The 22,715-nt window shown below is 48.2% G+C and overlaps 1 protein-coding gene across 1 annotated transcript; it reads right to left on the bottom strand.

Moving 5' to 3' along the window:
* Positions 1–6,103: 6,103 nt before the first annotated feature.
* On the bottom strand, positions 6,104–19,879 carry RGR (retinal G protein coupled receptor). The gene is made up of 7 exons (XM_003274469.3): positions 19,763–19,879; positions 17,181–17,337; positions 15,982–16,103; positions 12,016–12,169; positions 10,540–10,657; positions 7,013–7,126; positions 6,104–6,512 (listed from the first exon to the last, which is right to left on the bottom strand). Exons 1-7 carry the CDS (start codon positions 19,839–19,841, stop codon positions 6,381–6,383), a joined length of 876 nt encoding a protein of 291 aa, XP_003274517.1. The 5' UTR covers positions 19,842–19,879; the 3' UTR covers positions 6,104–6,380.
* Between the last annotated feature and the right edge of the window lie 2,836 nt (positions 19,880–22,715).

The following is a 22,715-nucleotide window of genomic DNA, read 5'->3' as shown; positions in this document are numbered from 1 at the left end:
AGACTCTTCTGGTCAATGGGCATGACACTGTGTTTCCTTTAAGAAAGAGAGAGATGTGGAATCATGTCATCATTTGAGGTAGAAACAGCTAAGCGTCAGGCTTCTTCTGTACTACGAATTGGCAAAGGAAAACGTGTCAGAAATCCTGCAGGAATCAATAACCCATCCACGCGGGCTTGCCAGGAGACCCCCAGGCTCTGCGGAGAGGCACTACCGTCAGGGCTGGCAGCTCAGGATGCACTGATCATTGAGAGGGCACTGCCACCTTGTGGTACCTCCTGAGCACTGCGCCACCCTCACGTTCTGCCCAGTGCGAGTATTTATGCATCTCAGATCTCTGCTTTTCTCTTCTCTCTTCATTTACCTTAGATGACAGGACAGATAATAGTGATATTTACAAACATAGGGAACACAAGAAGGGAGACAGTTGTGGTTGGAAGGAGAGTGAGCTTATATTTGAGAGAATTGGACCAGGAGTATCTCTGACAGGGAGAACAGCAGAAATTCTATTAATTATGTGGCAAGAAGAAAGATATGAATAAATTAGGCCAACTTCTTTGCCAATGAATTTATTTATCTATATAGAAAATTTGCAGGATCCCTTTTCCCTTTAAGAGGGAATATAGATATTGTATAATTCAGGCAGTATTTAGTTGATATCTACTTTCTTGCTAGCCAATCAAATGCACAGCCCTTTCCCTCCCCAGAAAAATTGTGCCAGTGAAGGTCTCCGGAAGGGGCCAATCCTTTACCTTGGTTACAACTTTCTACTTTATTTGTGACGTCAAGCCCATTTAGCAATAGGCAGAGCCATCTTTCCCAGCAAGAGGATGAGGTAGGTGATAATATTCTACTGTACTTACATTTCTTTGTGAAAGAACTCAAATACATTCTACAATCAATGGATCTTAGAGTGGGAGGGGATCTTAGAAGCCAAATTTTATAACTTTTGATTGGGATTTTTACAATCACCAGGCTCTGCAGAAGTGGCACTGGGTGTTCCGGGGCTGGGGGCACCAGCTGGGCTGTTGGTCCCCTCCATTATCACCTGTTTCAATGATGAGCTTTGATGTAACATTGTATTAGTTTGTTAAAGCTGCTGTAACAAAATACATAGACTGGGTGGTTCAAGCAACAGAAATTTATTTTGCACATTTCTGGAGGCTGGAAGTCGGAGATCAAGGTGCCAGCAGTGTTGGTGTCTGGTGAGGGCTCTCTCCTTGGGCTGGGCCAACTTTTCACAGTGAGCTCACATGGTCTTTCCTGGACATATCCGTGGGATGGACGAAGAGGGAGCTCAGGCTCTCCGGTGTCTCTTCTCATAAGGACACAATCCTATGGGATCACGGCTCTGTTCTTATGACCTCATTTAACTGTACTGGGTTTCAACATTGGTGTTCCAGGGGACACAAACATTCGGTCCATCACAAACATCTCGTTTGGAGAAAAACATTCGATAGTGTTTGAGAATCTTCTGCCTGTGTCAGAGCCCCGGGGGACTGAGATGATGGAGGGGATGGGCCAGAGGGGGTCTTGACTCCCAAGGTTACCCAGCGAGGGGATGGCAAGGCCTGGTCACACTACAGGAGTGCATGTTATGGGGCCTTCCTCTGTGGATGCCAATTTAGGGAAAACTGTTCTTAGAAATAATGGCGGTTTTCTTACATAGGACTATGTGGTTTTAAAAAAAGAGAGAAAGAAAGAAAAGAAAAAAACCCGGCGATTTCCAAGTCAAACAGAAAATTTTAAAAATCCAGAATGGGGCTAAAATCGGCTACACATTGAAATTCAATGGGGAATAATTCTCTTGAAATACAATTAAACCAAGTGCACAATGAAATGCAGAGTGCACGCTTAATTTATCTAGAGTCAGGGATAAGTGTTTAGTTTTTCGATAAGGACTTGCGGAGATTCTGAAGGAACTTTCTGGGCTATCTTGATAACACTTATTATTATACCTGATTTCACTTACTTGGACATGGCTGTACCGTAATTTCTATCTTTGATTTCCTAGCTATTGTTAACACCTGTATTTTACTCACAAATGTAACGAAGAGACAAAGAGACAGTGGACATTTTCTGGCAGTATCTGGAAAGGATCTTGGTACTGCGTCGTCACATTGAGCACGTGTCTGACACCCAGCAGCTGTTCAGTAGATATGTATTGGATGGATAGGTGAATATGTCACAACTAAGAGACACAGACAGGGATTCAGGGGGTCAGATGGATGCTGGCTTACAAATGAGGAAGTGATTGCTGGAGGTGGCATTTTCTGGTGCTTGGTGCTTGCTGGTTCTGGAAGTCCACCTCCTGGTGGCCTCTTCCTAGTCCAGTCTGTGTGTCTGCGTATCAGTGTGGTCTTTGGTGTAGAGTGTGGCTAGAGGCCAGGGCAGGGGAAGGTTAGGCTGGTTCCCTGGGCCTCCAGTGAAGATGCCCTGAGCCCTTGAGCTCTGCAGATGAGGCTCTAGCACCGTCTCTGCTATTTTCATCCTTCTTTCTTCCTTCCTGACTTCGCCAGACTTGGTCTTCTCACCTTGCTCTTGTCCCCTTTCCACAATGTGGCCCCAGTTCTCCAGGGCTGCACGGAACGTAGAGAGAGCACTGTGGTGCTAGTGATGACTAACATGGGTGGGGGGACCTTGTTGGTGTGTCCCCCTAAAATTCATTGTGTCTGCAGGGGGTGGCATTAAGGGGACACAAGTGGATGGAGAAAAAAGACCTAGGGGTGCCCAGGAAAGGGTGAGCAGTTGCTCCAGAGGAGCCTCGGAGGGAGGCAGGAGAGGAAGGCTGGTGGGGAATGACGTTCAGCAAACTCAGACTGATGGGGCTTATCTATTCCTCCCCTCCACTCTGTGGGATGGAGGTTGCTTTCTCCTGCCTCCATGGTCCTGGGTCAGCTGCGCCTTCATCATCAGACTTCCTCAGTCACCTTGCCCACCATCTCCATTTCCCTGCAGGGCCCCGGGTCTCACCAGATATACAGATATACATTCAGGGATGGGGACTCTTGCATCAGTGTCACAAACCCAGAGGCCCACAGGCTCTGCAGGGAACATAGAACTACAGCTAGGGATAAAACACTTGAAGGAGGGAGAAGTAACATTTTTCTTTACATGTTTTTGTGATTGCAAAAGTGGAACATATTCATTGTAGAAAATCAGCAGAGAGCTTGAGGACTGTGAATCCATCACCCTAGGGATTGGGCAGAGCAAAGCGAGCTTGAGAAGGATTTAGGTCTTTGAAGGCTGTGGTCTAACTTCTGCCAGGCCAAGTGCCAGGGATGGGCAGACTTTGATTCCTATCCCAGCTCAGGGACTGTGCCAAGGGCCCACAGGGAGGTGGACTTCAGACAGGATTCAGCCACTTCCTTTGTCCTCTTCCCCCAAAGGCAGCTGAGCTGCTTAAAAGAAGGCAGGGGTGCAGGGGAGGTTGTGGGGCGAGTGGGAAGGAGGGTAGAGGAGAAGACCTGCATGCAGTGTCACAGGGGACAAAGATCCTAAAAGTGCTTGGGAACATGGGCAGAAGAGCCCGAAGGTGATGAGTCTCCCCAAGCCCACTCCATGAGTGGGAATTGGGGGGTGTGGGCCGATATGGGGCTTCTGAAGTGAGTAACTTCAGGCGGGTCTGTGGTCATTCCTCACCAGTTACTGCTTCAGCCCTTCCCATCTCCTGCCAACCGAGGCCAGGCTGGCCATTCCCAAGCCCTCCTTTCCCTCCTACGGGAAGCCTTGGGGATGCAGGGCTTGAGCTTAAGCCATCTCTGAAAGCAGCCTGACCAAACCACCTTCCTCCCTGCCTCTCCTCTGATCACAGATGAGGAGGCTGATGTGTTTGGCCTCGTCTCCTTCTCTTGGGGACCCGGGATGGCTCTTGTCACAAACCCAGAGGCCCACAGGATCCACAGGGGACACAGGCATTGAGGTTGACAGAAGAGCATGTGTCCTGGGCAAAGGGCTGAGCTGCCCTGAGCTCTACAAACTGTAACCATGTAGGAAGGCAGCCTGGTAAAGCCTCATCTTCTGACATCTGCATTTAAATAAATTGTCCTGATTTTTAAATGTTGGCAACGAACCTCAAAACATTTTAAAGCAATGTGCAGGCCAAGCCCCATATTACCAGAGCCTGTCTTTGACTAGTATGTGCTGGTGGCTGATACTCCATGAGCACTTACCATGCCAGGGAATGTTCTGGTCCTTTCTGTGCAGTCAAGTTGCCACTTCCGTCATCTCACCTCCCAACTTGGGAAACGATGCACAGGCAGAGGAAGTGACGGGCAGCAGATCACGATTTAATACGTGGTGTTTGAATGCTGGCAGCCTGGCTTGAGCTCCCATAAGCAAACCCTGGGGCTTTTACCCCTTTCTATGTAAGACTGAGTCCCTGCAGGGCATGGCCAAGACTTAACGAACAGCTCTGTTTTAATGAGTATTTTCTATGTGCTTAGTGAGTACATGTTATCTTCAAGCCTCACAACAATGCTGTGATGTCCATATTAACATCCTTATGTTAAGGGTTAGAAGGTTTAGAAGGGGTGATGTTAGGACACCCTTTTCAATAAATGGTGCTGGGAAAATTCTTCTGCCATATGCAGAAGAATGAAACTGGACCCATATCTCTTACTATATATAAAAATCAACTCAAGGATAGACACAGTGGCTCACGCCTGTAATCCCAGCACTTTGGGAGGGTGAGGTGGGTGGATCACCTGAGGTCAGGAATTTGAGAACAGTCTGTTCAACATGGTGAAACCTTGTCTCTACTAAAAACCCCAAAAATTAGCCAGACATAGTGGTGCATGCCTGTAATCCCAGCTACTCAGGAGGCTGAGGCATGAGAACTGCTTGAACCTGGAAGGCAAAGGTTGCAGTGAGCTATGATGGCGCTACTGTACTTCAGCCTGGGCAACAGAGCAGGGCTCCATCTTAAAAAAAAAAAAAAAAATCAACTCAAGATGGATTAAAGACTTAAGTGTAAGAACTGACACTATAAAAATCTTAGAAGAAAATCTAGGAAAAACTCTTCTGGGCATTGGTCTAAGCAAAGAATTCATGACAGAAACCTCAAAAGCACAAGCAACAAAACCAAAAATAGACAAATGGGACTTAATTAAGCTAAAAAAGTTTCTGTACAGCAAAATAAACCATAAACAGAATGAACAACCTGCAGAACAGGAGAAAATGTTTGCAAACTATGTATCCAATAGGGGACTATTATCCAGAATATATAAGAAATTCAAACAACTCAACAAAAAAATTCCAAATAATGCCATTAAAAAGTGGGCAAAAGACATGAATAGACATTTTTTCAAAAAGAATACATACAGATGGCTAAGAAGCATATGAAAAAATGCTCAACATCAAAAGTCATCATAGAAATGGAAATTAAAACCTCAATGAGATCTTATCTCACACAAATGAGAATGGCTATTATTAAAAAGTCAAAAAATAACAGATATTGGTAAGGATGCAGAGAAAAGGGAACACCTATACGCTGTTGGTGGGACTGTAAATTAGGACAACCCCTATGGAAAACAGTATGGTGATTTCTCCATACTGTCTTAAAAATAGAGCTCATTTGATCCAGCAGTCCTACTACTGGTATCTACCCAAAGGAAAAGAAATCAGTATATCAAAAAGAAACCTGCATTTGTATGCTTATCACAGCTCTGTTTACAGTAGCAAAGATATGGAATCAATCCATCAACAGATGATTGGATAAAGAAAATGTTATATCTATATCTATATCTATATCTATATCTATATCTATATATATATGGAATGGAATACTACACTGCCATAAAAAAGAATGAGATCATGTCTTTTGCAGCAACATGGATGAAACCGGAGGTCATTATTTTAAGTGAAATAACTCAAAAACAGAAAGTCAAATACCAAATGTTCTCACTTGTATGTGGGAGCTAAATAATGTGTATACATGGACATGGAGTGTGGAATAATAGACACTGGAGACTCAGAAGGGTGACAAGGTGGGAGGGAGTGAGGGATGAGAAATTACTTAATGGGTACAATGTATATTATTAGGGTGATGGTTACACTAAAAGCCCAGACTTCACCACTAGGCAACCTATCCATGTAACAAAACTGCACTGTACCCCCTTAAATTTATTATTATTTTTAAAAAGGAGTGGCTTTCCTGAGGCCTCTCAGCCTTGAGTGTAGAGGGCTATGACCGACACTCAGGTCCATCTGGCTCTTTCTGTGCAGCCTGGTGTCTTTCTGAATCCTTCTGTCCAGCCTAGGGCCAGGCTCCACGGGGCCACTGGGGAAGGTGGGTGAGTGTCTGGGCTTGGCCACTGAGGCTGCTGGGCAGGACTCCTGGAACAGCTTCCTGGCATGGGGCTCAGTCCAGGGTAGCAAGCTCACTTGGCTCGGTCCTTCTCACTCTTCTGCGGTGAGAGGCACTGCCAGATTCCCCTGCAGACCATCTCATTGCCCAGGGCATAGTTGACGGCGTTGATCGTGGGCACCATTTTGGCAATGAGGGCGGGCACCTGTTGTGGCAGAAAGGTCCAGAAAAGAAGCTTCAAAGCCACTGATCCTCTCTCTGGTCCCACCTGGCGACCCCAGTCACCCTCCACCTACAGCTGCCAATCATTTAGTTCTGCAGTCTTGGAGCCTACCCTGACTAGTTAGTGGAGATGCATGGCTCACGGAGTCCATGGAGCCATACTCTTGTCCAGACCCACCTGCTCCCAGCCTGGGGACTAATCTCAACCCCTAGTCACAGAGTCTTTATCTGCACCATCTGGCTGGCTGTCCCTGTCATCTCACATGAGGTTTGGGCAATGTCAAGCAGCAGCCTGGTATGACTCAGGAACGAGGTGGGGGATTAGGGGGCAAATTAATGCTCTATGCATTGTGAGTATCCAAAGGAAGAAACACAGGGAGGAAGAGACTGACACAGAGGCCATAAATCCAGAAAGTGAGATGAGGTTAGACAGAGAACAAAGACGGAGAGGGGTGTAGTTTTAGGTACTATAAATATCTGTACCATCTGCAGTTTGGGGGAGATGGAAGTCACATCTGCGATGACCGCGTATAGATACAGGATGGCATAGGGGCCCCAGCCGAGCAGCAGCGTCCTTGCTGGCAGAGTGGTGTTTACCTGGGGAGAAATTGTCACAGGAGATGTCAGCTTGCTCCAGGTGGCCCACAGCCCCATGTGGCCGAGAAGACCAGGTCAGCACTCAGCAGGGCTGGGCAGCATGGACCAGGCTTCAGGAGGGGGCTGAGTCTGCAGGGGAATTTGGGACCAGATGGGCCTCTCTGTTGTTTTAAGACTGTGTGACCTTAAGCCTTTTATTTAAACTTGCCTGACCTCAGCTGCTGTGTCTGTAAAATGGCCTGACAATACCTGACGTGGCTGGAGGCCGAGACTGGGTGGATAATGACCTTCCTCCTGGGTCTGTACTCTTTGTTTGTCAAATACAGAAGGGGGTCTCACTACGTTTCCCAGGCTGGTCTCGAACTCCTGGGCTCAAGGGATCCTCCTGCCTCGGCCTCCCAACGTGCTGGGATTACAGGCATGAGCCACTGTGCCTGGCCCGGGTCTGTGCTCTTTAAGAGGAATCCTGGGCTCTGTGACTGCGTGCTCAAGGGGCCTCAAGCTGAGCTGCCGTCAGACCTCAGTCCTAGAACCAACTCGTCATCCACAGCTACAGCCACCTGGCGAGACCACCCTGTCTGGGCTCCCAATGTGAAATACAATCAGCGGGGAAGGGGCTTGTCCGGAGAGCGGGAGATACTGGGGTGCCGCCTGGGGCCATGAGGGGGCGCAAGACTCGCGCTTTAATGTCAGCAGGAGCTGCCAGGTTCCAGCCCCGCACAGACACGCGGACGTGCAAATTCTGACGCTGAAGTTCTTGCCTGTTTTCTCCCTGACCTTTCTTTAACAAAACGGGTGATTAAGCTGGAAGAGAACATATTTTCTTCCATCTTGGATTATTAAAATATGTTGACCAAGAGACTTTTTTTCCTCTTAATTGTCCCTTATTTGGGGGGGAAAAAAACAACAACAAACAACGGAGCTCAGCACTACGGGGCCCTCCCGGGAGCGGAGGCCGTAAGACGTGGAATCCCCTGGGGAGGCTGCGCGGTCTCGGGAAGCCGCTCAGCTTGGGATGAGGTCCCTGGACCCATGCGTGTGACCTTGGCGATGCCCACCGGAGACAATGGTTTAAAGTCAACCCAGAAAAATGAGGAGATCATGGTGGTAGCCTTGTCTCCTGGCTGCCTGAGCCTCCAATAAATGTGAACTTTGCGCCTCCAGACAGTGCTTGGGACCGGCATCGCGGAGGACAGCCTAGAGGCGGCGCCTGTGCCAGGGGCCAGCTGGGAGCCAGGGGACTGGATTCTGGTCCCAGCAAAGCCCTTTCTCTCCTTCTGACCTCGGGGGAGCATCGGGGCTCCAGCTAAAATAGATTTGCACAGTCCTTTTCCAAATTACAATAAATAAATAAAGTGGCAGATGAAGTGACTTAAAAAAAAAAAAGCGTTTTTCATGCACTGTGATTGACCACATGGGTGGTGGAGTCCCAGACCTAGGTTTGAATCCAGGTGTGTGGTTTTTGGTGAGTTGCTTAGTTAATCCCCATCTCAGCATCAATTTTTTAGTCCGCGACACAGGGATAAGAGGACTTCCTTCTGACCGGCGCTATGGCTCAAGCCTGTAATCCCAGCACTTTGGGAGGCTGAGGTGGGTGGATCACTTGAGGTCAGGATTCAAGACCAGCCTGGCCAACAGATACAAAAGATACAAAAATTAGCCAGGCGTGGTGGCAGGTGCCTATAATCCCAGCTACTAGGGACGCTAAGGCAGGAGAATCGCTTGAACCCGGAGGCAGAGGTTGCAGTGAGCCGAGATTGCCACTGCCCTCCAGCCTGGGCAACAAAGTAAGACCTTGTCTCAAAAAAAAAAAAAAAAGAAAAATAGAAAAAAAAAAACGCTGGGCACGAAGGCTTACGCCTATAATCCCAACACTTTTGGAGGCAGAGGCGGGCGGATCACCTGAGATCAGGAGTTCGAAACCAGCCTGACCAACATGCAGAAACCCCGTCTCTACCAAAAATACAAAATTAGCTGGGTGTGGTGGCACATGCCTATAATCCCAGGTACTCGGGAAGCTGAGGCAGGAGAATCGCTTGAACCCAGGAGGCGGAGGTTGCGGTGAGCCGAGATCGCGCCATTGTGCTCCAGCCTGGGCAACAAGAGTGAAATTCCATCTCAAAAAAAAAAAAAAAAAAAGAAAACCTCTTTCCTCATTGAGTGGTTACAAAGATGAAATAATATTAAGATCTGAATTTGTTCTAATCTTTGTCGCTTGTTACGACTCCTTTGCAAGAGGTCATCCAGGTGACCAAGTTAAAATAAAACTGTGGCAAGGGAATAGTAATGCAGAAACTAAAAAATGGCCAGGAGAACTTATTTTGAAGTATTGTATTTCTTGGACAAATGTGCTTATACGTTTGATTTTTATCTTTTGGGCACCACCCTGCGACTGTGATTAAATTAAACATCTCAAAGCAGTTTAAAAGTAGCATTTAAAAAGCCTGTAACTTTGTGCCAAACCTCAGATCCTTGGCAAGAATTAAGTGGAACAGCACAGATAGTGTCCAGTAGGGAACCCTGGTGCCCAGAATTACCGGGTCTGTGTGAATCTGAGCAGTCCTGATTCTTGCTCCCCAGGCCTTGGCCATCTGAGCAAAGGGAGGGTGGTTTCCAGTTCTAACATCCTATGCTGTGCACAGCTGGATTTTCTCTTGATCATTGAAAACTCAGAAAACCCCTGGTTGCTGTCTGTCACATTGTTCATATTCCCTGGTGTCCCTGAGATGAACCGAGAAATTTCTGCTGCTCTTGAGGCAGGAGAATAGCAGAGGGAATTGGAGGTTAAAGGGTGGAATGAGTAGAAGCAGAAGCAAGGTGAAGAGGCGGTGAGCAAGAAGCAAGACAAGAAACAGAAGTTGAGCAACCAAAACACAAATAAGATTAAAAAGTGAATAAGAAGCTCCCATGGCCAGCTAGATCTGTACCAAACCTGTCAGGGGCAGCTCCTCAGAGATGGGCATGTGCATTAGAGAGAAAAAGTATCCTTAAAATGACCCCATATGATAATAAGCTTATTAAAGCTGATGCATATGGACTGCATATCATGCATGTACTTAAGATTATGGGATGGAGGTGACAGGCAAGCACACAAGGGCCAAAGTAACTAAGCAACCCACCTATCAATCAAAAGGCAGATGCTGGCTAGAGATTAGGCAGCCTTGGGAAGAGAAGAAAAATAAACATATAAAAGAACCCAAAATACAACAAATTGGTGCTGATCTCACTTCGTAGAGATCGGTCCACCCTCCCCTCTCTGAGAGTGTAACACTGTGCTGAATAAGCTTTTGCTGCAAAAGCAATGAACATTTGCTTTGCTATTTGTGTGTGTCACATCCAATTCTTCATTCGGGACACCAGGAGCCTGGAGCTGCGCTGCACCATCAGATAACACTCCGGGAGGGGGTCCTTACCTGGAGATGGCCACTCTTCCCCAGTTTCTGCTCCATGAGACTGTAGGACGTGATCGTGATGAAGAGGGGCATGGCGAAGTTGAAGAAGGACATGGTGAAGAGGAAGCTGGTGAAGTTTCTACAGGGAGAGTGGGTGGAGGATTGGGGTTACCTCTCAGGGATGGCCAGCTGCCCTCAAGGACCCACCAGCTCTGCTCTAGATGATCAGATGCGGGGAAATGCCCCATTCAGACAAGCACTCAGTGTGGTTGTTCCTGGGGGTCCCAGGTGAACTCCCTTTAGGAGCCAGGGAGCTACAAGGTCCCCCTAAAACTTGCCTTTAGAAGCCAGGGAGCTCCGAGGAGGAAGAGGCCTCTTTCTTGTACAAGTTCTCAGCCCTGCTTTCCTGTTTGTCCCCCAAGCATGAAGAATGGGAAATTTTAGTTTGGGAAACATGTTCACCCAATGGTGGAGATGTCAGTGGACCAAGAGGAAGGAACATTCAAGGAGCATTCTAGGCCCAAAGGTTTTAAAAGGAGACTGGATAACAAGAAGATTGGATACTGTGTCACTGAAGAAATGGTTGAAGGGACCATAGAAGAGCCTGGGTTCCCAGGTAGTGGTCATGGGGAGGTGAAGGGAATGGTGGGAGTCCCAGGGAGACAGATTCCCATTTTCTGAAGGAGAGACTATGTCACCTTGGAGCTGTCCACCAGGGATGGGCAGCTGGAAAGACTGGACCCTGGCTGGGGAGTGCCACAGAGGGACACTTGGACCAGGCCGGGCATTCTCAAGAATGCATCACCTGGAAAGCCTGTCATCCAGTGCAGATGCCTCATGATTAAACACCATGGGTAAAGCAGATGAATGCAACTTGGCTCTGGTGGAAGCAAGAGGGGCTGGAGCCCATGTGACCATTCCTCAAGGCAGTTCCTAAAGGATCCCCCTAAGCTGTTGTCTCCCTAGAGCCGCCTGATGGGGCAGTACCAGAACAAGAGCCCAATGAGGGTGGTGACCCTCATGCATTCAGTCCTATTTCTCCAGGGATTGCCTCATAGCATATGCTCAGGGCATTCCCTCCCAATGCAAGGACCTTAATGTTCTTTGAATCTATTGTACCAAGGGCATGGCTCCCTCTAGAAATTGATGAGGTCAGAGCCATGATGGCCGACTGTGCTGAAAATGGCAAAGAGGTGGTGCAGCTTGGTGACTGTTATCACTGACACAAGCCAATGGCTCCCTGTATGATGTCTCTTTTTGGGTTCAACTCTGGGTCCCAATTTTCATAGCATTCCCATCATCTGGCCAGTTTTCAGAACAGGTTTTTTCCAGTCCCACTGTCCACCTGCAGGTGGGTATCATGACTAAGGAGTTGAGATTGTCTGCCAAACGTTGACATTTCCCCATTTGGATTTTCAGCTGGGGCACCCTTGTCATAGGAGTTCAAAGCCAAGATTCCCATGGATAGGAGCCTCGAAGCTGCTCCTCCCACCTCACCTGTCCCCCTTGGAGTAGTCCAGGGTGCAGCATGTCCCCAGTGGCTCATAGTCATAGTGACCCCAACCCAGGAGGGGCAGGGCTGCCCAGAAGGCAGAAGACAGCCACACGAAGAGCACCAGAGAGATGGCTGAGTTCCAGGCCAGCTGGCTGCCTGCACAGGACAGAGGAGGAAGAGGAGGTTGTGAGGAGAAGATGGCCTGATAGAGTGAGAAAGAATGGGACTTCCCGATCTGGAAGAGTGTCCCTTTGAGTGATCCACCCGCCTCAGTCTCCCAAAGTGCTGGGATTATAGGATTGAGCCACTACATTCTGCCAGAAGGAGGTTTTCTTATCCCTGTGTCACGGTCTAAAAAATTGAGGTTGACAGAGGGGTTAACTAAGCAACTCACCAAAATGGGAACCCCAGCTCTGATGCTTAATAACTCAGGGCCTCAGGCAAGTGAAGAGCTTCTCTGAGCCCCAGTATTCTCGCCCACAATGGGAATGATAATCCTTGCCTCAGAGGATGGTTATGAAGAATGAAATAGATAATGGATGGTGAAGGTCTCCAAATAGACACACTATACCATCTTCTTCAGAGGACAGAGACAAGGAGGGAGTGGCAAAGAGACAGATATGTTTTCAGAGACAAAGTTCAGGAAGAAGCATAGGCAGGGGTTCAGGTGAGGGTCACAGGGGATGGAGGCAGAAGTCTGGACTTACCACCATCCTCAGCACTTGCTCAGAATCAGGCCAGTGCCCTTGCTTCCAGGACACCCTCTGAGAATGCTTGACTTGGGGGTTGGGGCTTAACCTCAGTGCCAATGGCAGAGGCTGGGTCCCAGCAGCATCTTTTGATGTGAACCAGCCATGCTGATTTGACCTCCTCTAGTCCCTTCCCTGAAGCCTCCCTCTCTGCTGCGGTGTAATTGGGTCCTTCCCATCCAGTGGTTCCTCCTGGATCTGGCTTCAGGATGCACTTCCCAGGTGTCCTCCTCTGTCTACTATTTATTTGTCATACTCCTTTGTATATAAGATATCAGAGCAGAGGACAGTTCTCCAGATGGGTTTTGATCGGGAGAGAAGAGCATGTCTACAACCTCCCTCATCTGACACTTTGCTTCTACTGATACGGCTCCAGATGGAGTTTGCTTGGATGTGACCTTCTGATATGAACTGAATGTTTGTGTCCCCTCAAATTTATATGTTGAAGCCCTAATCCCCAATGTGATGGCATTTGGAGGTGGGGCCTTTGGGAGATAACTAGGCCATAAGGGTGGAGCCCCCATGATGTGATTAGTGCCCTCATAAGAAGGGACACAATTAGCTGGACGTGCTGCATGAGCCAGTAGTCCCAGCTACTCAGGAGGCTGAGGTAGAGAATTGCTTGAACCCAGAAGGTGGAGGTTGCAGTGTACTGAGATGGTGCCACTACATTCTAGCCTGGGCAATAGAGTGAGACTGTTTCAAAAAAATAAAAGAAGGAACACAAGAGTGACAATCTCTCTCTTTTTATGTGAGGACATGGCAAGAAGGTGAAGATCTATAAACCAAGAAGCAAGCCCTCACCGAACCTGACCATGCTGACACCTCGCATTTGGACTTCCCAGCCTGAATAACTGAGAAATAAATTTCTATTGTTCAAGCCACCCAGTCGATGGCATTCTACTATAGGAGCCTGGGCAGACTAAGACACCTCCCATCCCAACTGTGGGCATGATAATTATGTGCATGGATAGGAATACTCAATGTAGTTAAGATGTCAGTTCTTCCTATCATTTTTTTAAAAAAATTTTGAGACAGAGTCTTGTTGTGTCACCCAGGCTGGAGTGCAGTGGTGTGATCTCAGCTCACTGCAACTTCCACCTCCCAGGTTCAAGTGATTCTCTTTCCTCAGCCTCTCAAGTAGCTGGGATTACAGGCTCATGCCACCGTGCCCAGCTAATTTTTGTATTTTTAGTAGAGATGGGGTTTCACCATGTTGGCCAGGCTGGTCTTGAACTCCTGACCTCAAGTAATCTGCCCACCTCAGCCTCCCAAAGTGTTGGGATTACAGGCATGAGCCACTGTGCCTGGCCTTTTCTTTTCTTCTTCTTCTTCTTTTTTTAAATTTTTTAAATTTTTTAATTTTTTTTTATTTTATTGAGGCGGAGTCTCATTCTGTTGCCCAGGCTGGAGTGCAGTGGTGCCATCTTGGCTCACTGCAACCTCTGCCTTCTGGTTTCAAGCAATTCTCTGTGGGCACAACAATTAATATCTACCTGGATCCTTGTGCTGCCTCAGACTTTCAGCTTTAGAGACAGATGGCCAAGGTGACATGCCTACAACCACCCAGGGATGGAGTGGATGAATTCAGTCCTCCTCATTCCCCTTTGCCTGCCTTCACACTGCTCTGCCATGCTCTCAGTATAGAAAGGGCTTTGATCTAAGGCCTCTGGCACAGGGATCAACTGTTCTATATTGAGGCAGAGAAGCCTGTTGCTGTCTGAGATGGCGGTGTTTTGTGTGTGTGTGTGTGTGTGTGTGTGTAAGATGGTCCAAGGGAGCATTAGGGGTGGGGGCTGGGATGTAAGTAGTGGGAGAAGCGCTCTGAGGCCAGGTGAACAGGAGGGCTAACCTATCGCCACTCAAAATGATGAGACCGACGGCAGCATTTTGGCCTGGAGAGAGGCATATGACAGGAGAGACCCATGAGGGGCAGTGACTTTGCAGGGAAGGGGGCTGTCCATGTGACTATGGCAAGGGAAGTTCTGTGGATTCCAAAGAGGCCATGCCATGGTTTGAGGCTGTGCTGGCCATAGACCTCACAGCAGCCTCTGTGCTGGGCAAATTCATAGCTCAGGACTTGAAGGTACCAGGTCATGCCCAGTGCTGGCTCTGCCCTTAGTAGCGAGGCAAGCTGCTTAACTTCTCTGTGCCTCTGCTTCTGAGGCTGTGAGCTGAAGGTTTGCTAGGAGGATTAGCTGAGCTACAGCTCCCCAAAACATGTTTATGTACCCCTGGTGGTGAACAGGGTTCTAGATAGTCTCTGGTGAACAGGTTTTTATTTTAATTGTATTAAAATTATAAGAACATTAAACCTGTGATTTTGCAGATATTTAGAATGAGCTTGTAGCAGGTGTTTACATTTTAAAAAAATGAGTCACTTTTAAGAAAAAAAAATCAAGGAAAAATGGAGCAGTTTGTACACTGTTATGGCCAATTATGAAGATGGTATTTGACAGCGCACCTTGGGAAATCTAAAGCTGGACAGTTTTCATGAAGCCTTATGGAAGTGTGGGGTGCCAGCATGCCCAGCTACACACATACACACAGCCTCTCTGCGCCTCAGTAGTGCCTGTCTGCAAGGGCATTTTCTGTATCCCTGATCTCATTTGATTTTCAAAATAAAACTGAAATTGGTTATTAAAATAATCTCAGCCGGGTGCGGTGGCTCACGCCTGTAATCCCAGCACTTTGGGAGGCTGAGGTGGGTAGATCATGAGGTCAGGAGTTCAAGACCAGCCTGGCCAATATGGTGAAACCCCATCTCTACTAAAAATACAAAACTTAGCCAGGTGTGGTGGCACGTGCCTGTAGTCCCAGCTACTCAGGAGGATGAGGCAAAAGAATCGCTTGAAACCAGGAGGCCGAGGTTGCGGTGAGCCGAGATTGCACCACTGCACTCCAGCCTGGGCAATAGAGCGATTCCGTCTCAAAAAGAAAAAAAAATCATTTCGCAGAGGAGGAGACTAAGGTTCAGAGAGGATCCCTGACTTGCCCAAGGTTGCAGCAATGGCAAGAGAGCCTCAACAGCTCTCCTGCACACTCTCCCACCTTCCTTCCTTTCCTGAAGTGAGTGCCTATGCATGCACACTCACACCCACTCACACTTCCCTGTACTGGGAAGCATGGAGCAGTAGCTAGTTCTGACTGCCCCTCCCTGCCTCTTATCCTCTCCACACTGCATCGGTGTCCCTCCACTCGAGGAGCCCAGATACATACGGGTGCAGTAGTGGTGATAGCGCCCCCATGCGATGGCTGCACTGCTGCAGATGCTGGCTAATGCTGTCACAAAGCCCTGGAAGCCGTGAGCCTGGCAGCCGTCCGAGCCGTAGGGCCAGCGCCTGTGGGAGACACTGGGCACCAGTGACCTCTCTCCTCTTACCCTTTCCACCTCCCACACCTGTCAAGTACAGCTTGGAGTGTGTGTTCCTGAATGCTGCCCTGCTTCTCCGAAGAGGGCCTTAATATCAGTGTCTTTCCTATGAGGCGTTAGAGCTCAAGTAAATGGGCTGAAGGGGTGGAGCCCAATGCACATGCTCCAGGCTGGGTGACTTTGACTGCACCACGGTTGGGCCATAGTCTCTCTCTGTGTGATCAGATCCCTCTGTCACAGGAGAGCTCATGCCTGTATTTGATAGGTGGGGAAACTGATGTTCAAAGAGGCAAAGATACTGAAGCCAAGGTCACACAGAAGATGAAGGCAAAGTCAGAGGGGAGATCCCAGGCCTCCCCAGCCTAAAAGGCCAAGCAAAGGTAGAAACTTCAATTCTCCGTGGGAGGAAGAATTCTCACTGATGCAGACCCCCCAGGCTGGTCAGCACTGAGCATGCACATCCAGGTGGGCTCCAGCCTCCGTCTGTAGTGTCCAAAACCAGAATGAGAATGTCCAGTCTGCTTCAGAAAACAATTTTATAAACACCTTCTGAAGCAGTGATGGAAGACCCTGGTTTATGTATAAGGAGGTATTAGACACTAGCCAAAACCCTGTTTGCGTTCACAAACATTTACTTAGAGTCCTAGGTATCAAGCATTATTTTAAGTTATTTACACATAATAGAAGTAAATACTTCCAACCACCTATATGAGTTAGGAAATAATACCTGATTTATGGAAGAAGCCCAGAACTAGAAATGCTGAAGCCAGAATGCAAACCTAGGTTGCTTGGTTACAGAACCCACACCATTGATCTCTACAGCCTACCATCTCTTTCATCAGGTTTCAGCAACCCCTGTCTTCCAGAAATCAGCTGTCGTTCTTCAGAATCAATCTGGAATTCAGCCCATTTTAGCCTGCCCACCCTCTGCCCTTGGCCAATTTTCTGTAAGTAGTAAAAATGCCCTTGGCCTGGCTGCCCAGGGCCCAGAGGTCAGGCCTCAGGCAGGACCCCAGAGCCTGTGGACTGGGGAGGGGGCTGGTACCGGAGAAGGCTGGATGTGGCTGCAACGAGGGCATTCAGGCTGATCCCACTGTCCGCAAGAGCCAAGCTCAGCACCAGCAGGTGGCAGGGAGTCCGCAGCTCCGGGGTCTTGCAGAAAGAGAAGATGGTCAGGGTATTGAGGCTGAGACCGGAGAGAGCTGAAAGGAAGGGTGGGGGCTGGCATTGGGGCTGCTGAGGCCCAGCTGGGGTCAGAACAGGGTGCGTAGGGTGGATGGAGCATCAGCAACCTCCGGGACAGACAAGGAAGACAATCAATATAGGGTAGCACGCTTCGTGCTATAACAATCATAATCACTGACACCTGCCAGGCACTTAGCACACACCAGGCACCAGGATAAACACTTTATATGAGTCATCTCATTCAGTCTTCACTTGGATACTCTCTTCTCCATTTATAGCTGGGAAACTGAGGCTCAGAGACACTAGCTAACTTGCCGTAAGTACACAGCTAGTAAGCGGTGGAGCTGGAACTTGAATTCAGGCCTTTTGGATTTCAAAATGCCTTATCCAAGGACTGTAGAGAAAAGTCAGAGAGGCTCCAAGGAAAAGAGTCGATGTTAGAGCTGGGAGCTGCCCAGGACGCCAGGCATGGAAGTGAACATGAACGGGGCGTACTCTGGCAGCAGAGAGACCCGACCTTGAATTCTGGCTTGGTTGCCTCGCTTGCTGCTCCTTAAGCTCTCTGAACCTCAGCTTCCCCTATCTAAAGTGAGGAACAGGAAAAATTCCTGCCTTCAAAACTATGAGAAGCACTTACCTGAGGGACAGTGCATGGAAGAGCATTCCAGGAGGGAATAGCATGTGCAAAGACATGCTATGGTACAATGAGATACCACCTTACTCCTACAAGAATGACCATCATTAAAAAGTCAAAAAAACAATAGATCGATGACATGGATGTGGTAAAAAGGGAATGCTTATACACTGCTGGTGGAAATGTAAATTAATACAACCTCTATGGAAAACAGTATAGAGATTCCTTAAATAACTAAAAGTAGATCTGCCATTTAATCCATCCAAAAACACACGTGCACATCTATGTTTATTGCGGCACAATTCACCATTGCAAAGATACGAAATCAATGTAAGTGCCTACTGACCAATGAATGGACAAAGAAAATGTGGTATATATACATCATGGAATAATACTCAACCATAAAAAGGAGTGAAATAATGTCTTATTACAGCAAGTTGGATGGAGCTGGAGGCCATTATTCTAAGTGAAGTAACTCAGGAATGGAAAACCAAATACTGTTTGTTCTCAGTTACAAGTGGGAACTAAACCGTGAGTAAGCAAAGGCATTCAGAGGATATAATGGACTCTGGAGACTCAGAAGGGGAAGGGTGGGAGAGGGGGTAGGATTAAAAAAGCCTACATATTAGGTACAATGTACACTACTCGGGTGATTGGTGCACTAAAACCCCAGAATTTGCGACGATGTAATTCATCTATGTAAACAAAAATCACTTGTACCCCCAAAGCTATTGAAATTTTAAAAATATTTTAAAAATAAAATAAAAACGAACGCATTGTATATATAATGACATTTCTGATCATCAAACACGAAATAAAAATGTAAATTTAAACCCCTTCCAAAAAATAAAGTGGTAAAATTTTATGGCATGTTTGAGGACCTGGAATGATGCTAGATTGTAGGGTTCTCAGGAAAGGGAGACACGGGCTGGGGCCACCAGATAGTCGTGTCAAGAACTTTCAGGACCAATCTAACGACTGTCACTTCCCCTCCATTGTCAGTTCTCATTAGGTGAGAGAACGTGCTGATGATTTCTCTGGGTCTGCTTTGAACCAAAGCTGCATTCTCCATCAACTTAGCTTGGGTTGGCCCAGATTCAGGATTGACACTTTCTCTAGCTCTGGCCTCAGTGAGCATCTTAGGGATTCTAGGTTGAGGTAGGTACCTCGCGGACCCAGGTTGCCTACAGAGGGGAAGTGCTTAGGCTCATAGGAGTAGACACAGTGAAAATAGTGGTGGGGCTGGAGAGGATGGGAGTGAATGAACTTATATACCCTAGAGTCTATTTAGGCTAGCACTTTATACCCAGTATCCCATTCAATCTTTACAACCACTCATTCGCAATGTCAAGGCATTGAGGTCAGAGAGCTGAAGGGACTTGGTTCCACCCACACAGAGCAGGTGGCAGAGCTGTCTGTCCCCAGAGCCTTTTGGGGGACTGATCCTATGTGGGATTCTTAGCAGGATTTCCAAGGAGTGGATTAAATTTTCTCCCGGCTGGAGGGACATGAAAAGTCCTAAAGCCTGGCTCTTGATCATCTCCTGGGCAGATGTCCCCTCTCAAAGTCCCTCCCTCCCTGACCCTTGCCTGGCTTCCTCTCTGCTCCCAGTGGGTAGTGTGCTGCACCTCACAGGTTCATCTGTCAGAACACACCCCAAGTCCAGGCACAGAGGGGAAGGCAGCCAAGGGGACCTGACACCCAGCTGGGTTTGGGGACCTCTCCTCTCCTTGCCAGCTCCATACTGGTGGCCTGGGTCCTCAGAACCCACTGGGCCCCCACTGCACCCCAGGTTCTGCTTGGCTCACCTTCCACCAGCAGCACCATCCCCACAGCCAGCACCTCGAGCTCCCCGAAGCCGGTGGGCAGGGCACTGGTCTCTGCCATCCTCACTCTCCCTCACTGCCAGTGGCCCAGCTGTCTCTGGCTTCCCACAGCCAGGGCCTCCCTTTTAAAGGGCCATCCCATGTGCATGGAGGCACATGCAGGTTATTATGCTGGACCTTGGGCTGTTTCTGGATGCCTCCCCGCTGCAAATGGTCCTCTTGGCCCAAGCAGAAGGAACCCATTCACGAGTTGGACAATGCAGCCTTTGTGAAGCCAGAATGGAGCCCTGTCTCATTCATTTCAGCCCCATTGCACAGGATTAAGGTCGGGGAATCCAAATGGCATGTGGCTGAGAGCCTAATTGGAAAAGAGTTGCATAACCAAGGGAGGGGAGCAGGAGGAGGGATTTGAGCCCCAGCTGTTCCCGACAAGCCGGGTGCCCGTGTGTGTGTGTCCTCAGGCTCACATGAGTATACTCCAAAGCGCTGGGGAAAGGATGAGGCTTGGGAAGTCGCCTGCTGTCAGAGGAAGAACCTCAACTGGGACCAGAAAATGGAGTTCTGGTTCTGAATCTGCCACTAACCAGCTATGTGCCTTGGAGTGGGACCACTGGACTCTTCCATTTACTTTTCTGCAATGTCAATGTCTTTTGTCTGTAGCCTTTGTGTAAGTCCTGGTTAGATATCGTGAATATAAACCTCAGGGCTGCATTTCCTGTCTCCCATAGAGCACTTGAGCCACACAAGCATAAAAAATGTCCTAGGACACTGTCTTAGAACAGAGGGGCTGCCGTCTTGTCAGTCTCCATCCCTGAACCTGCCCAGCCTTGCTGGCCCCACTAAGAGCTTTGGCTGCTACAAATGACTTCTTGGTACACTGGCTCTTTATGCACTGTTATGCTCTGGCTCATGATAAAATTTACACCAGGAAACACTGATCTAGGACAACTTAATTCATTTTCAGATAAAGAAACCAAGCTCCAGAGCACTCTGAGCAACATAGCTAATATTGAGTGAGGTCAGGCACTGTGCTAGGGGATCTTCTCATGAGTCCTACAAACAACTCCATGAATTAGATACTATTATCCTTTTCATTTCAGATGAGGAAACTGTGGCTAAAAGCAGTTAAGAATCTGCCTGAGGCCATGCAGTAATTTATGGATGGAGTTGGAACAAAAGCCGATCTCCTATTCCTCAGGCTCAGGCACTTTTCAGTGGCATCTTCTGACTCATCTGGTAGAGCAACCCGCTATGTTCCAGGAACGCCCACTTCCCAGGCCTTTCCTCTCATGAGTCCTCACTTACATGGAAGCCTAATCCCTCCGCAGGGCTGAGCTTATGGTTGCGCCCTCCAGAGCGTTCCCTGTTCGTTCTCAATTTCTTTTTTTGTTTGTTTGTTTGTTTTTGAAATGGAGTCTCACTCTGTCACCCAGGCTGGAGTGCAATGGCGCAGTATCTGCTCACTGCAACCTCTGCCTCCCCGGTTCAAGCCATTCTCCTGCCTCAGCCTCCCGAGTAGCTGGGATTACAGGCATGTGCCGCCATGCTCGGCTAATTTTGTATTTTTATTAGAGACAGGGTTTCTCCAAATTGGTCAGGCTGGTCTTGAACTCCCGACCTCAGGTGATCCGCCGGCCTCGGCCTCCCAAAGTGCTGGGATAACAGGCATCAGCCACCACGTCTGGCCTTCTTTCTCAATTTCTACCTTATGGTGTTGGTTAATACATATGTCAGTCCTTTTTCCATGCCTTCAAGATCACAAAAGCCTTCACGAGAGAATATAAAGCAGGGCAAGGCCAAGATTAAAGGGTAAAGTTCATTTGGGCAAAAGACAGAAGGAGGAAGAAGCAGAGATGTGGGAACAGGCAAGCTGGTGGCTGGGTTTAGGGAGGAGGAGGTATAATTGGGAAGCACTGAGAAAATCCTACTGGCTGCATTGGAAGGAAGGAAAGAATGAGAAGCCAGTATTGTTGAAACAGACCTGGCACGGAGCTAGGCATTTTATGTGTGCACTGGGGCCCCAGATATCTTTGCAGGTCATACCTCACTGGTCTAGGCCTGCCTGGAGCCACAGGCATGAAGGACTGGGGAACCTTCTAGAAAAGCCAAACAACATAGATAGGGCATGCTGGACCAGAGAACAATGCCTCAGGGTCAAATGTGAAGAACGAATGAATGAGTCGACTGAGTGTCTACTACTGGGAATCATCCCTGGTCAGTCCCCACTGGCATCTTGAGAAGATATGGTGGGGTGAGATAGGGTTAGGAGAGAATAGGTAAAAATTGAAATTAGGCTGGGTGCAGTGGCTCAGGCCTGTAATCCCAGCACTTTGGGAGACTGAGGCAGGAGAATCGCTTGAGGCCAGGAGTTTGAGACCATCCTGGGCAACATGGCAAGACCCTGACTCTGCAAAAAATAATTTTTTAAAAATAGCCAAACATGGTGGTGGTTGCCTGCAGTTCCAGCTACTTGAGAGGCTAAGGCAGGAGGATGGCTTGAGCTCAGGAGTTCGAGGCTACAGTGAGCTATGATTACACCATTGCACTCCAGTCTGAGTGACAGAGCAACCCTGTCACTATAAAGCAAAACAAAGCTTTATGGATAGAGAATTTCCAAAGGCCCTTATTAGAGGTTGGGGTTCTGTCTCCAAAAAAACCTGAAAGTGCCTTCTCTAAGAACTCTCTGAGCTACCTCTCTGGGGCCCTCCTTGGAGTACAGTCCATTGAGAAGAGGGGTGCCCTTGTCCCTTATGTGGAGACATCTCCACCTTTGGCATTTGTAGTAATGGCCAGAAGGGCTCAGCTGAAATAGCATTGTGTTGAGTCCATATCCATGGGGCACTCAAGGCAGGCAGCTGTTTGCCTGGCAGCCTGGGACAATTTGTGGGCTCATGAGAGACACCTCTGATGTCTCCCCAAAATATCTGAATCTGTC

The sequence above is a fragment of the Nomascus leucogenys genome, chromosome 18 (assembly GCF_006542625.1).
Source record: "Nomascus leucogenys isolate Asia chromosome 18, Asia_NLE_v1, whole genome shotgun sequence".
Classification (NCBI taxonomy): Eukaryota; Metazoa; Chordata; class Mammalia; order Primates; family Hylobatidae; genus Nomascus; species Nomascus leucogenys.
The sequence above is the reverse complement of the archived record's forward strand: the minus strand, read 5'-3'. Positions and strand labels throughout refer to the sequence as shown.

Excerpts from the sequence above, each read along its gene's own strand:
- RGR (XM_003274469.3), bottom strand. The coding sequence starts at position 19,841 with ATGGCAGAGACCAGTGCCCTGCCCACCGGCTTCGGGGAGCTCGAGGTG. Across the intron at positions 12,170-15,981 it reads CTATCACCACTACTGCACCC|GCAGCCAGCTGGCCTGGAAC; the intron begins GTATGTATCTGG and ends TGTCCTGTGCAG. Across the intron at positions 7,127-10,539 it reads GGAAGAGTGGCCATCTCCAG|GTAAACACCACTCTGCCAGC; the intron begins GTAAGGACCCCC and ends ATTTCTCCCCAG.